This window comes from Carassius auratus, chromosome 4 (genome assembly GCF_003368295.1).
Source record: "Carassius auratus strain Wakin chromosome 4, ASM336829v1, whole genome shotgun sequence".
Lineage (NCBI taxonomy): Eukaryota > Metazoa > Chordata > Actinopteri > Cypriniformes > Cyprinidae > Carassius > Carassius auratus.
In genome coordinates, this window is record NC_039246.1 from 4,057,626 (window position 1) to 4,073,340 (window position 15,715).

At 35.7% G+C, this 15,715-nt stretch overlaps 1 protein-coding gene across 1 annotated transcript in view; it reads right to left on the reverse strand.

The window, feature by feature from the left end:
• The window catches only part of LOC113065982 (zinc finger protein 271-like), a 345,982-nt gene extending 337,513 nt beyond the window's left edge, over nt 1–8,469 (reverse strand). The window contains exon 1 of the mRNA XM_026237516.1: nt 8,087–8,469. Within this exon, the coding sequence (XP_026093301.1) occupies nt 8,087–8,270 (184 nt within the window). The 5' untranslated portion in view covers nt 8,271–8,469. The remainder of the gene's footprint in view (nt 1–8,086) is intronic.
• Nucleotides 8,470–15,715: the final 7,246 nt, after the last annotated feature.

Here is a 15,715-nt window from a genome sequence, read left to right on the forward strand (position 1 = left end):
CGTGTTATGAGTTAATTAGCTGATTAGAGTGCACCACCAGGTGTCTTCAATATTGAACCTTTTCACAATATTCAAATTTTCTGATACTGAATTTGGGATTTTCCTTAGTTGTCAGTTGTAATAATCAAAATTAAAAGAAATAAACATTTGAAATATATCAGACTGTGTGTAATGAATTAATATAATATACAAGTTTCACTTTTTGAATAGAACTATTGAAATCAACTTTCTGATGATATTCTAATTATATGACCAGCTGTATTTCCTGTATTTCTCATAGTTATAATGTAGAAGTCCTAGGGTTGTGCCGATAGATGAGTCAGAGATATCGACATAAGCAGATTTCTCTGTCGATAGCCAAGACTATATTAGGCTCATTCTCCTATTAATGTATTAAATAATAATAATAATTATTATTATTTTTATTTGGCGGCCTATTATAATTTAGCTATCAAACTGCCCAGCTATTTCACTTCAGCACCGCATTTCACACACACAAACACAGCACGCACGCACACAAAAAAGGATTAGAGCCTGTCGCTGAAGAAGTTGTAACGCTTTGACTCAGATAACTCGTTAAATCCATGAAATGAAAGAGAAAACGAGGAGTTGGTGACCCACACATTTAATGGCTGGTTCACGACAATTCGCTCTTCTCATACATGAGAGATTAACTCTTTCTTGGCTTTATAAATAAATACTCTTAAGAGACTGATCACTTAATTTATAATGCACACTTTGTGGTGATGATGTAGAAGGACTATGTGAGAAACTATGAATAAGTTTGCACTCTGCCACCTGGTTATTATTTTCATGCACAAAACTCAGGGTTTTGCATTGAGTAAAATGTAAAAATGTACATATATATATATGTACATATATATATACATATATATATATATATATATATATGTATATATATATATATATATATATATATACACACATTTGTATTTAATAATATATATATATATATATATATATATATATATATATATATATATATATATATATATATTATTAAAAAGTATTTAAAAAAAAAAGTTTATAGTAATAAACAACCTGCAGTTTAATGTTTGCATTTATTTCCCTTACTGTACCGAAAATGAACTGAACCGTGACTTTAAAACGGAGGTACGTACCGAACTGTGATTTTTGCGTACCGTTACACCCCTACTGTCTATTGTTTGATTAATATTAAGCACAGAAACAGCAAAAATAATATTACTTATTTGCACTTTAAAATTAATGTTAAAATTTAATTTTTATTCTTAACTGTTTACTTTTATTTAAAACATATCTGATGAAGGTTTACATGAATAAACACAATTTTGACATTTTTGCATCTATTTGACGATTTAGGCATGCATCTTAAAGGATTACTTTACCACAAAAGCTTTGCTCGGCTTCGGAACACATTTTAAAGATATTTTGGATGAAAACCACTGACTGTCCCTTTGACTGTTATACAACTTTCACTATCAAGGTCCAGAAAAGTTTGAAAGACATTTTCAGTATAGTTTACCTGCCATCAGTGGTTCAACTGAAATATTATGAAGCTACGAGTATACCTTTTTGTACGAAAAAAAAAAAAAAAATGTCCAAAATGTAAAGGGGGACGTGTTGCTTCAATTTATAATGTTTTCAGGATTTCTCAGAGGGCAGGCTTCAAGTATAACTTGTAATAATGTTAATGATAAATCCCGTTATGTTTGTACTGGCTACTGTATACAGGCCACCAGGGCACCATACAGACTTTATTAAAGAGTTTGCTGATTTTACATCCGAGTTAGTTCTGGCTGCAGATAAAGTTTTAATAGTTGGTGATTTTAATATCCATGTTGATAATGTAAAAAGGGGGGATCATTGGGATCCGCATTTAGACATTCTGAACTCTATTGAGGTTAGACAACACGTTTCAGGACCTACTCACTGTCGAAATCATACTCTAGATTTAATACTGTCACATGGAATTGATGTTGATAGTGTTGAAATTATGCAGCCAAGTGATCATATCTCAAATCATTATTTAGTTTTTTGCAAACTTCATATAGCCAAAATTGTAAATTCAACTTCTTGTTACAAGTATGGTAGAACCGTCACTTCTACCCAGATATGTATAAAGTACTAGAAACCCAGACTTGAGTAAAAGTACAAGTGCTCTATCAAAAAAGTGACTTGAGTAGAAGTTGAAGGGCTCTTTAAGCATCACACTTAAGTAGAAGTACTAAAGTATTCAACCTTTTTTGTACTTAAGTATTGCAAGTAGTCTATTTTAAAATGTACTACTCAAGTACTGCAAGTAAAAGTACAAGTATTGTGTTATGTAGTTATTAAAGAAAGTAGTCAAAAGTTTTATTGTTTTTATTATTTCAAATGATTAACCTAAAGGACAATCACAATTCCTTTTACTAACTTAATGTAAACAAAAAGTTCGCCCAATTTGCAAAATTATGTCATTAATAACTTACCCTCATGTTGTTTCAAACCCGTAAGACCTCCGTTTATTTTTGGAACACAGTTTAAGATATTTCAGATTTAGTCCGAGAGCTCTCAGTCCCTCCACTGAAGTTGTGTCTAAGGTATACTGTCCATGTCCAGAAAGGTAAGAAAAACATCAAAGTAGTCCATGTGACATCAGAGGGTCAGTTAGAATTTTTTGAAGCATCGAAAATACATTTTGGTCCAAAAATAGCAAAAAATATGACATTATACAGCATCGTCTTCTTTTCCGTGTCTGTTGTAAGACAGTTCAAAACAAAGCAGTTTGCGATATCCGGTTTGCGAACGAATCATTCAATGTAACCGGATCTTTTTGAAACAGTTCACCAAATCGAACTGAATCGTTTTAAACGGTTCGCGTCTCCAATACGCATTAATCCATAAATGACTTAAGCTGTTAACTTATTTAATGTGGCTGACACTCCCTCTGAATTAAAAAAAAACTAAATCCCGGAGTTATTCATTTACTCAAACAGTACACTGACTGAACTGCTGTGAAGAGAGAACTGAAGATGAACACCGAGCCGAGCCAGATAACGAACAACAGACTGACTCGTTCACGAGTCAAGAACCGTTTCTGTCGGACGCGTCCGATTCGTGAACCGAGGAGCTGATGATACTGCGCATGTGTGATTCAGCGTGAAGCAAACCGACACACAGAGCGTCTGAACAGAACTGATTCTTTTGGTGATTGATTCTGAACTGATTCTGTGCTAATGTTATGAGCCCAGGTAAACCGAAGGCTTGACGCCAATACATCGAGCGCAAAAGAACCGGATAACTGTTTTCTTCAACCGGTTTATTGAATCAAACTGTCAGAAAGAACTACTGGTGATCCGAAAACCAATGCAACCAGATCTTGACTCGTGAACGAGTCATTATCTGGCTTGGCTCGGTGTTCATCTCTCTCTTCACAGCAGTTCAGTCAGAACGCGCAGTCTTCTTATTCGCTTTATTCGCTCAATGATGTGCCAGCTTCATCAAACCTGCCATCTACAGTTCTGGCAGTGGTAATGTGGGTTTGTAATGGAATGATTCGTAACATTTTTATAATTGTAACGAGTAACGATGCAGCACATTAAAAAAAATATCGGAGTAAAAGTATTAAACTCATCAAAAATATGTACTGAAGTAAAAGTGGAAGTATGAGAAAAAAATAATACTCTAGTAAAGTACAGATACCGCCTTTTAGTACTTAAGTACAGTAGTCAAGTAGTTCTACTTTGTTACTATACATCTGCTTCTACCACAAAAGACTGCTTTGTAAGTAATCTTCCTGATATATACGAATGTATCCTCAGCATATCCAAAACCTCAGAACAACTTGATGACGCAAAAAAAAAAACTATGGACTCTCTCTTTTCCAGCATTTTAAATACAGTTGATCCTTTATGCTTAAGGAAGGTTAAGAAAAACAGTCTGACTAGGGATGTACAATATCGATTAATTCCATAATCGATTGTCGTTTAAATTAACGATCAATTAATCGATTAATCATTAACCATAATGCTTCAAAATGCATCTATTGCAGGCAGCCATGACAGGATATGCAAAAGCCACAAACACACACAAAACGCTTCCTCACTTGAATTAATGGGGTTTTAGTCTGAATAAAATGCTAGTAGCAGGATTATAAAATGAATAGATGTGATTATGATAATTTCACAAAATGAAGAGAGCGCGCCATACGTTTGAGATCATTTTACTTTGTTGACTGTTTTCTATCCCGCACGGAGACCGCTGAATACGCCTCTTTAATTGGTTTTGTGATGCTCGTTGTTGTATTTTAAAACAATTGTTTTCAACTGCCATTATGGCATTAAAACATTATGACATTTAAAATAAAATGGAAACGTAACTGTGGCGGGCGTGACTGCGCTGTGCATTAAGTGAACCGCATCCATCGGCGCTGCTGCACCAAAACAAACAGTTCCTCACAATTTGATCCTGCTGGATTCTGTTCTGGAAAATGTCCAATTTAGAATTTTTGCGTTCCGGTACGCCTAGCCTATTTGTTTTTAAAAATCCGACATAGAGTGAATTAAATCATGTGTGTGCGTGCAGACGACGAGCGAGCGCAGGTTTGACAAGATTTATTTGGAGATTACTGCTCATGTCTCATTCGGCACAAATCCTAATGTTTCCATATTCGCAATGTATTTGAATGTTAAACTATTATTTATAATGTAAACTACTAACACATTCGCACATAGACAGAAAAGATGATCCTCTTCATATGAGCAAAAATGTCCTTGAACCAGCAGACTGGACCAGTATACTACGGTCTATTTAAACTGACGTTTAGTTGACTATTTTATTTTGATAATGAACAGGCTGCGATGTAAGTTTGAATTGCTAGAATATACGTGTGTGCAAGGCTCGAGGGTGATAGAACAGCTGAAAAAAAAAAAAAAAACCTTTTCGCAGGGTTAGGAAAATTTTAGATCATGACCATGTCTCTAGATGCCGTTTAAGATAGCCTTCATTAATGTGGCTTAGTTCTGGTTTGCCTTTTTTTTTCTTAAATTTTCTAAGATCGCAGGGTTATTTTTATTATCTTTCACTATTAATCACATCTCTTACTGTGTGTGGTACACATGGGAAGGGAAATGAAAGTTTTCATGAAATTAAGAATTCGGTCTATTTATTAATTTGTTCCCTCTTTTCAGTTAAATCATGGGTTATTTAGGGAACAAAATTAACTAAACATGGACAATTGCCACAATTTAACAAGTCGCAGGAACGAATTAAGTTGTATGAATGAATAGACTACCTGTCATGTGTCCCGCAGCCCTTAAGCACAGTTATCTGATTTAATGACTTGGTTACTACATTTCTATTGCTTTTTATGTTGAATAACTTTTGTGTTGTTTCTATTTTAATGTACTTTTAAAGTTAACCATGGTATAACTGACACCATGGTATAATGAGCATACTCGCACTCTAAAGAGAGCAGCCCGGAAAATGGAGCACAGCTGGAGGAAAACAAAACTAGAGAGTCGTAGTTCGCTGACAAGCTACGCATTATCACGTTCATAATCGCAGATGAATCGCATACGATTACGATCTTGTCAGTGAACTACGGCTATGTCTATTAAGTGCCGCTCCATTTGAAAGCAGGTGATGGAAATTTATCGCTAATCACAGAACCGGCTTTACTAACGAAACACGCATGATTTAAAATCCGCCCTATTTAAAATATTGCTTATTACTTATAAAGCACTGAATGGTTTAGCACCTCAGTTGAATGAGCTCTTGTTAAATTATAATCTTTCACGTCCGCTGCATTCTCAAAACTCAGGCAATTTGATAAAACATAGAATGTCAAAATCAACTGCAGGCGGCAGATCCTTTTCTTATTTGGTGCCTAACCTCTGGAATAACCAACCTAACATTGTTCGGGACGCAGACACACTCTTGTAATTTAAATCTAGATTAAAGACCCATCTCTTTAACCTGGCTTACAGGAGCGTCTTTACTGATGAGATGTGCATGAAAATCGCATTCGATTTTTTGCACAGCCCTATACAGCAGCAGCGCGCCAGCACCACGTCAGGCACGATTCTGGTGTAAAGACACAGAAAACGTGAGGTAGCCGTCACGCAACTGACAAGCAGCAGAAACGCCACGCTTTTGATGGTTGTCTTCCGTTTTCTTCCACCTCTCTGGTTTTGCTCTCCATTTTAAGGCATTGGAGATCATTTTAGCTGAACAGCCTGTCATTTTTTGCACCTCTTTATAGGTTTTCCCCTCTCTAATCAACTTTTTAATCAAAGTACGCTGTTCTTCTGAACAATGTCTTGAACGACCCATTTGCACATTGCACAGCCTTAAGATCGTGCATATCATGAATGCTGGGTCTCATTTGTTTTCTGAGAATCTACTGAACCTACTGGTAACTTGTTTGCCACGTAGCAATAAAAAAATATACGAAAAACCTTGATTATTCTGGTTAGTCACATTGTACTGCTATTATTTTGAACAATACTGTATATATAGCTTTTGTCATTTAAAATAAAATGTAATATTTTTGTGTGAGAGATTAATCTTTAAAGGTCCAGTTTTTCTGGCTTTTTTGAAGCTTTGATTGTGTTTACAGTGTGCAATATAACATGTGTTCATGTTTCGTGTGTAAAAAACACAGTATTTTTCTCACAATTCACCTATCTGTATACCGCTGTTTTCACTGTCATAAAAATGGGCTGATGTCTTCCTTGTTCCATGAAGTCCCTCCTTCAGAAATATGAAACGAGTTCTGATTGTGCCAGCGGTTCCTGTGTTGTGATTCCACAGCAGCTGAGCGCACGCGGCCCTCCTGGAAATGCGATTGGACTAGTTTTGAGAAGCAAGTGGGCAGGATTTGTTTTGAAAACTGCTGGGTACTTATAATCACTGACGAGATGCGCATGAAAATCGCATTTGATTTTTTTTGCACAGCCCTAACATCTAGTTAACAAAGCTAAACAACGTTCCCTTTGTGTAATAAGTTACAGAAACTGTTAAACGCACCAACTTAAATAATAAAATACATTATTATACAGCATTAAACTGATTGAGGTCAAGGGAAGCTGTCTTCAGCAAAATGTGCTGCACATTTTACATGTGGATTATAATTTTCAGGAACCGAGTTTAACATATATTGTAACCATTAATCTCCAAGCACAGCATCCCTGGGAAGCCCAAACAAAGGTGATTGGACTCAGAGATGAAAATAACAGCGTTTGACGACATGGCGACAAACATAAACACAGCTCATCCCCTATCTGTCGGAGTGTATTCATGTGGGTGGAGGTTAGTCAAAAAACGGTTCTAGTTATGTCATTATTGCAGGAACTAGAGGGATGTAGTCCAAACGGGTCCTTTGTTGTAGACGAATTTTGTTAAATAAAATATTTCGCTTGGCATTGAACTTTGAGCTTTAGAATTTTACAGATATATACTCTAACAACAACATTACGCACTAACTAAAGTTTAAAACATGGGATCATGAAGAACGGGACCTTTAAACCTTTTCTACTGAAACTAATATCTTGTGCTCTGAAAATGTCTTAATCTACATTTTGGTGAGCTTAATAGGTATGTTTACCCTACTTTTATATTGCAATAATTTCACATTCAATCTTCAAATTATACCAACAATACACACACACACACACACACACCTCTATCTTCAAGTAAATCACTCTAGAAATTTTTGGACATATGGTCATGATCGAGCAGCCCAAGCAAAAAACTCTAGTCTACGACATCCAGCTCTCAAACGTCTTGTGAACAAAAGTGTGTTTTATGTTCTTATTTAATGACTTAAAAGTTGTAGTTTTTCACTAACCATGTTATTTTCTCAAAAACATATGAAGGCTACATTCATGCTGCTCACATATTATTGTATCACAGTTTCTGCTGATTAGAGTGTAATCAAACTTCAATCATTAATATGTTTTAAAGATACTGAAAGAGCACAAATGTCCAGGGCATGTCAAAACTTCTCCAGGTCCCCAAACCCCCTCAGACCCAGAGGATTAATGCTTCATAAGACTAATGTACCACAAACAGTCATTAAATATGAATAAAAACCTAACGTTACCTCCTCGTTCCTTGTGTTTTATTCTCCAGGTTTCTGGTTCCTCTTCTTTTATTATCAAGGTTTCTGATTCCTCTTCTTTTATTTTCCAGGTTTCTGATTCCTCTTCTTTTATTCTCCATGTTTCTGGTTCCTCTTTTTTTATTTCACTCGTGTTCTCCTCAGTCTCCTCTTTAACAAACACCATCTTCAGCTGATATTCTTCCCGATATATTTGTCTTTGCTTCAACACTTAGACACGACTAATGATGACGTGAATATAACATGTATTTACTGACCTGATTCAAAAACTGTATTTTTCTGTTTACAGAAATTATATTTCTAACAGTTTGTAAACCAGCGCCACATTAAAACAACAGAGAGCGCGGTGAAACGAATCTTCTTCCTCTGAGGCTTGATGGTGTTTGAGAAACACACGTGTGTTTTAGCGCCACACGCTGGACTGGAGAGTGAGAAGCGGCAACAGGAGGGAAATACAGGGAAAATTACTTGGCGAGACGATTTTTTTGACTACATATTGTCACGTGTTTCCATAGATCTTTACATGCTGCAACGTTGTGTGATATTCATTTATATATTTGACTAATTAGTTTTTCTCCTCTAGTGCTGATCAAACAAGTCTATCATTTTAATTCATTTTTATTTATTTGTGCAGATCAGGCCTTTTTTAAATAAAACAAATCTTATCATTGTCATGTGGGAAAAAAAGTGTGTCATATTTTATTAATCTTGAAAAGTGTAAGTTTACCCTCTAAACAATTGAACAACTAGTGTTGATGGCAAAATTGTTAAATATCCAAAGGGAATAGCAAACCACAGTGCAAATTTGATATGAATCTTTATGCAGAACCTGATTTTACCAAGTGAGACATGTTCCTGGGACAACATCTTTGTTGACACTGGAAGAACATTGTGATTAACCAATCAGATTTGAAGAACAAGTTTATAGATTTTGTGAAGTTTACGCCAGGGCCGGATTGGGACTCCTTTTCAGCCCTGGAGTTTCATGCCTTAGACCGGCCCACTTTAGTTCACAACTGACTATATTAAAATAATGTAATTAAAACCTCAGAATATAATTCCCTACAGCCTTGTCTTCATACAATTCATTGTATTTTTTAAAAAAATCATCATTTCCAATTCAGTGCAAAAACAATAGCCTAAGTTTTGTTTCACAGTGAAGATTTATTAGAACAGTAAATAACAGGATAGTGTAAGAATCTCTTTTCTTTGAGATTTAGTATTCTTAAATATCCAAACATTGAAATAAAGGAAAAAAAATCTAATAAAAACAAATATATAAAACAAAATAAAAAATAAAGATTAAAATAAAATGTATTGCACTTTCTAACGAGAGTATGATCTCAGTTTCATTAATGTATTGCTAATGTATCATCAGCTATTATTAATTATCTCAGGGCATTTTTCATTGAGCAGGGCTCTTCATTACTATTAGTTCTTCTGAATGACAATCCTACCTGCCCATTCTGGTGTGTTGGGCTCATGACTGGAGCTTGGTAACGTTACTGGGCCTTGCTCTTCACTGTTAGCAGCAAACTGGACTAGAGGCGGCTGCTGCTGAAGAGCTACAAGAAAAAGTTTGATACATGAGCGGTGGTTTGCAAACAACTTTGTTTTGCAATGTCGCTAGCATCTTGAACTGCTCCTAACTACCTTTACGTTAGGTTACTTACCGGACTTGTCGTCTCAGTTTGTTTTTTTTGAGGAAGAATGTGCTCAGTTTAGAACATTTGGCCGCATCAGTTTCCAAAGCTTTCTTCTTATTTATTCTGGACTTTTCAGCGCTGCATTTGCGCTTTCTGTTATCCATCTTTATCTCACTTTTTTTATTTTGAGCAACTTGCAAGGTGACGTGTTGGGAGCGGGGCCAGGGAGTCAACAGATAATCATGTCATCATTATCTTGCAGGCTGAACTCTGCGAGAAAATATTAAATAAAAAATAGTGGGACGGTGGTAAAATAATAGATAAAAAGAGTGGGGCTGCGGTAGAATAATAATAATAATATACATATATATATATATAATAATATATATAATATATATATATAATATATATATATATTTCAACCCAGTGCCATGACAACAACTGCCCTTGCAGCCAAAAAAACATACCGGCCCACCGGGAATTTTCCCGGTGCTCCCGATTAGCCAATCCGGGCCTGGTTTATGCTTACAATCACTGTTAGGTGCTTGTCCATCAGTGTCATTCATCTATCATTTCCTCTGATTTTAAGGATCACTCATGGTTAAGGTTAGGTTTAGGTGTAGGGATATGGTCAGGACTACATTTTTTGAGTAAAATGTTGTTCCAGGGTCAACAAAATATGTTGACCTAGAAACACATCTAACTCAGCAATATCAGGACATGCAATCTTTATAATTCGTGGTATTTAGAGCAGACAGAGTCCTCATTTCTAGACCCAGTTAATTATCTGAAAGTGATAGATCTTTTTTGTGAAAGCATTGTTACTCCTGAGGAACAGAGGAATTAAGGGTTTGAAAAACAATAAATCCCCAGGGTGTGATGGATTTACAGCTGAGCGGCACAAATTATTTACTGATGAATTTGCTCCCTTTTTAACTAAAAGTATTGAAAAAGAGGCTTTACCTACCACATTGCTGAAAGGTAATTTAATTCCTAAACCTAAGAAAGATCTTACCCAGCCGGCATTTCAACATTTATTCACTGGTGATCGATTGACAGGGAGGCTGATTCGATTTTGCCAGTAGAATCAAAGTTGATGCTACAACGTTGTTTCATCGTCGTACCTTTCAACATGGGTGAATACCCAACTCTGCATTTAGATAAACACTGTATTTTAATAAGATTAAAAATCAAATGATTGGCAGCAATGGCTTTACAAATGAATTCAGCTATAAGTAATTTTATAGCACACAAGTTTCATTATACACCTTAATGTCGGCTTGATGTTAATTTAATAAAATTCAATGTCAGTGAAAATGCTGAAAAATGAATACATTAGGAAACAAAGTCGATTTGGCAATAAAGCAGCTCTGGAGAAAACTGATTTCATAATCTGACTCCATTCAGTTCAAGTTTTGTCATTATGCAATACAATGAAATCAGTATTATTCCTGTCCAGTCGTGATGTTTACTTGTCATGGTATTCACTGACATTCAGGGCTGTGTTGTGGTCGTCTCGGGGTGCAGGTCCACCATCTGGTCTGGATACGGACCGAATCCAGCTAACTATGATAACCTTAGGACAAGAGTGAGACAGAAACATTGAAATAAGTAATAAGTATCGGTGTTGACTTTTTCTCACAGCCCCTGAAATTCTGTCGCTTCTAACTCTATTTTAAATACAAACATAGCCAAAATCACAGCGCAGCCATTGTCTCTGTTATGTATATTTAATCTGATTAGATGATGGCTTGATTATAAATCAGATTAAAGCTGCAAGCAGCGATGAAAGGGCCCTTGCACCCGGGCTCACCACCACCCGGTGGCCATAGGAGATCAGTGAACGTTGGACCATATCCCTTTAAAATGGTAAATATTTGAGCTACATTTCCTGCTGCCAACAGGTGGCGCTATGATTATAACTGAATATCGGCATGTAAATGTCTTCAGGCCAGGACTCTTACCAAACATGCAAAGTTTCAGGCAGATCAGACATTGCGTGTTTAAGATAGTGTAAAAGAAGTAATTTCCTTTTGCCAGCAGTTGGCGCTAAGAATATAAAAAAATATTGGCCTAAAGTTCAGGCCAGGACCCATATAAAACACATAAACTTTGGGCAGACCAGATATTGCATGTTTAAGTTTTATTACCTTAGAATGAGCCATTTCTTTTATATACACTGTGTTAAATTTACACACTGCACCTGTTAAGTTTGGGCAAAGTCAATGTTTGTTTTGGGGTGTTAATATATGCTTCCAATGTTTTTGGTATTATATGATTAACAATTCACGTAGGACTTCCCGTTTGATCGCCATCGTGATGGCAGCACTGTGAATGGGCTCCTAAAAAAAGCCTGTGAAATGTATAACTTTACCCTGTTAAAACAACGCAATTATGTGCTTAAAGTTAGAAAAGTTAGGGGGTAAGCGAAATACACCAAAACTGAAGCTTCGACGGAGCCACATAGTGGGTGATTAAACCTGGGAAAATAGTGCTAGCATGCTAGGGAGGCGAAGAGGTGTGGCGATCCTGGTGTACGGCGATCTAAATTATGAACATATATCAGAATATAAAGATAAGGTGGGTAAATATATAATGGTAACTGGTAAGATTGATGATATTACTCTCAAACGTGTATATTGCCCCAGAAAGCAATTCGTCCTTCTATAAACAGATCTTAGAATTAACATTAACAAGGAGTCAGGGAATTTTACTATGTAGTGGTGATCTTAACCTCACATTAAATGCTAAATAGGATTCTCCGACTGGGAAAAGCAATGTGAGAAATATTGGAAAAAGAATGGTACACTTTATGGATTATGGACTTTAGGATTAGTTGATGTGTGGAGAGATTGCCATTCAACTTTTCATGCGCACACAATGTCTACTCAAGGTTAGACTATATCCTCATGTTTAAAAATTACCTCTAAAAATTATTTCTTATCTGAAATAGGTCCCTGTACTATATCAGACCACAACCCGGTTTACGCCAATATCATCTTGAACAGGAAGAATAGATCTATTTACCTTATGGAGGTTGAACATAAACATTCTTAATTATCCAGATTTTAACGATCGTTTGCAGAAAGAAATAGAGGAGTACTTAGAATATAAAGATAAGGACGAGGTGTCAGCGGGAATAATATGGGTTGCACTTAAGACAGTGATTAAGGGGAAAATAATTAGTATTTCCTCTCAAATGAAAAAAGTAGATCAGCGAAAACTCTGGCATTTAGAGAATAAGTTGTTATATATGCAAAACCAACAATCTAGGTCTCGTAATGGTAATATTAAATCGGATATGATAAAAGTAAAAAAAAAAAATAGATGATTTGAACACCATGGACGTAGAGAAAAAACTGTATTTTCTGAACCTCATGTAGACAACAACCAGGACATTAAAACCTTTTTGTCAAGTTATTATCCACAATAACTAAAGAAGAAATTCAACTAGCAATTAAAGGGAGGGAAGATGCCAGGGGCAGATGGATTTGGTGCAGAATGGTACAAAATAATGCAGGTTTTTTTGGTCCCAATGTTGAAAACATTTAATTGTGTGATGGCAAATGAGTGTTTGCAGGACTGTTAGGAGAGGTGGGGGTGTAGCTGCTCTATTTAAAGATGTCTATCAATGCAAGCAAGTGTCATTTGGTCAGTACTTGTCTTTTGAATATCTAGGGATTGTGCTGAAAGGTGCTCCACGCATTCTGTTTATTATTATTTACAGGCCTCCAAAATACTCTCCAGCCTTTGTTGAAGAGGTCACAGAAATGTTATCAATGATTTCCTCAGAGTTTGACTGTTTTGCTAATGCAGGGATTTTAATATTCACATAGATAATGCAGAAAACAAAACTACAAAAGAAATGATAACGGTTCTAAACACTTTTGACCTGATTCAGCATGTGCATGGACCCACACACAAAGGTGGACACACTCTAGACTTAATCATCAGTAGGGGTTTAAACATTTCATCCATTGTTATTAAGGACGTAGCACTATCTGATCACTTCAGTATTTTCTTTGATATACTGATCTCTGCTACCACTGAATCTAGATCTGTCTCTGTCAGAAGGAGATGCAATAACGAGAACACAAATGTACTATTTATGGAGGCTATATCTTTAACACCAAGCATTTCTGCAGACTCTGTTGATATTCTCCTTGATTCCTTCAACTCAAAAGTTAAGAATGTTATTGATGATATTGCTCCAATAATAGTCAGTAAGAAAACAAACAGACAGAAATCAGTTTGGAGAAGATCAATAGCAGTTCAGACTATGAAAAGACAATGCAGAAAAGCAGAGCGGATGTGGCGGAAGACAAAACTTGAAATTTACTATAGCATCTATAAAGACATCCTTCATGCTTTTAATGTGAAACTAGCCACAGCTAGACAGAACTTATTCTCAAACCTTATAAATAGTATCTTAAATAACACTCGTACTCTTTTTGCCACTGTTGAGAGACTGACAAACCCCCCCCCCCCCCCCCCCAAGTCAGTTTCCCACTGATATGTTATCAGACAGCAAATGCAATGAGTTTGCTTCTTTCTTTTCTGAGAAGATCATAATTATCAGGAAGGCGATTAGCACATCCTTAAGGAAATGCAGAGGTCAGACAGATTCGGCCAAAATATCAAAAAGATACTATGTCTATTTTTGAAAAAATTGATAGTAAAATTCTGGAAGACATAGTGCAGCAACTAAAATCATCAACCTGTTGTCTTGACACACTTCCCACATCTTTTTTCAAAAGTGTGCTTGACTGCTTAAAAGCAGATCTCTTAGAAGTGGTGAATGCCTCACTTCTTTCTGGGACATTTCCAAACTCCCTAAAAACTGCAGTTGTAAAGCCCCCCCTGAAAAAGACCAATCTTGATAACACAATTTTGAGCAATTTTAGACCAATATCTAATCTTCCTTTTATAGGCAAAATTATAGAAAAGGTAGTTTTTAATCAGCTGAACAAATACTTAAACTCAAATGGATACCTGGACAATTTTCAATCTGGTTTCTGACCACATCACAGCACAGAGACAGCACTCTAGATGAGCACTCAGCATTAAACCTTAGGTGACTAAGCCCTTTTTGGTCCGTTTTCTCTATTTTTACATTTCGGCTAATAAAGCATATGAAATGAGGATGGACCACCATGTATTTAGTATCAATGGATTCAGAAGACCCTAAGCTACCATAAGCATGCTATAAGCAATATGTCTATAAAGGAAGTATGAGTGAATAATTGTACAATAAACTAGAGAATTTCAAAGACGAAAATTAAATTTTTGTCATTTATTACTGAAAATCCTACCTCACACAACAATAGTTAAAAGTTTTTGACCCAAGAATATATTTTTCAAACTCTTTGCTTGACAGCAATGGGTTAATGTTCAATCAAATGTGTAAAGAACAATTAAATAATTAACTTTATTTACAAACAGTCCTAGGCGTTTTTTTTATTTTTGGAACTAAGCCCTTTTTGGTCTGTTTTCTCTATTTTTATATTTGGGCTTATAAATCATATGTAAAGGAGATGAAACACCCTGTGTTTGGTATCTATGGATTCAGAAGACCCTAAGCTACCATAAGCATGCATGCAATATGTTTATATAAAGGAAGCATGAGTGAAAAATTTTACAATAAACTAGAGAATTTCAAAAACGAAAATTAGATTTTTGTCATTTATTACTGAAAAACACACAATATAGAACAGTTTTTGAACGAAGAAAATATATTTTTTCAAACTCTTTGCTTGACAGAAATGTGTTATTGTTTAATCAAATGTGTAAAGAACAATTAAATAATTAACTTTTTTAAAAAACAGTCCTAGGCATGCCAGTTAGCAAAGCAAGGCATCTCCAGGCCTTTCCAGTAATTGTTCCAGAGCTTGTTCTGCCGTAAATCTTTTACTGCTTGCCATTTTGATAAAACAATTCTGTAATAATGCTGTATCTCTCTCGAATT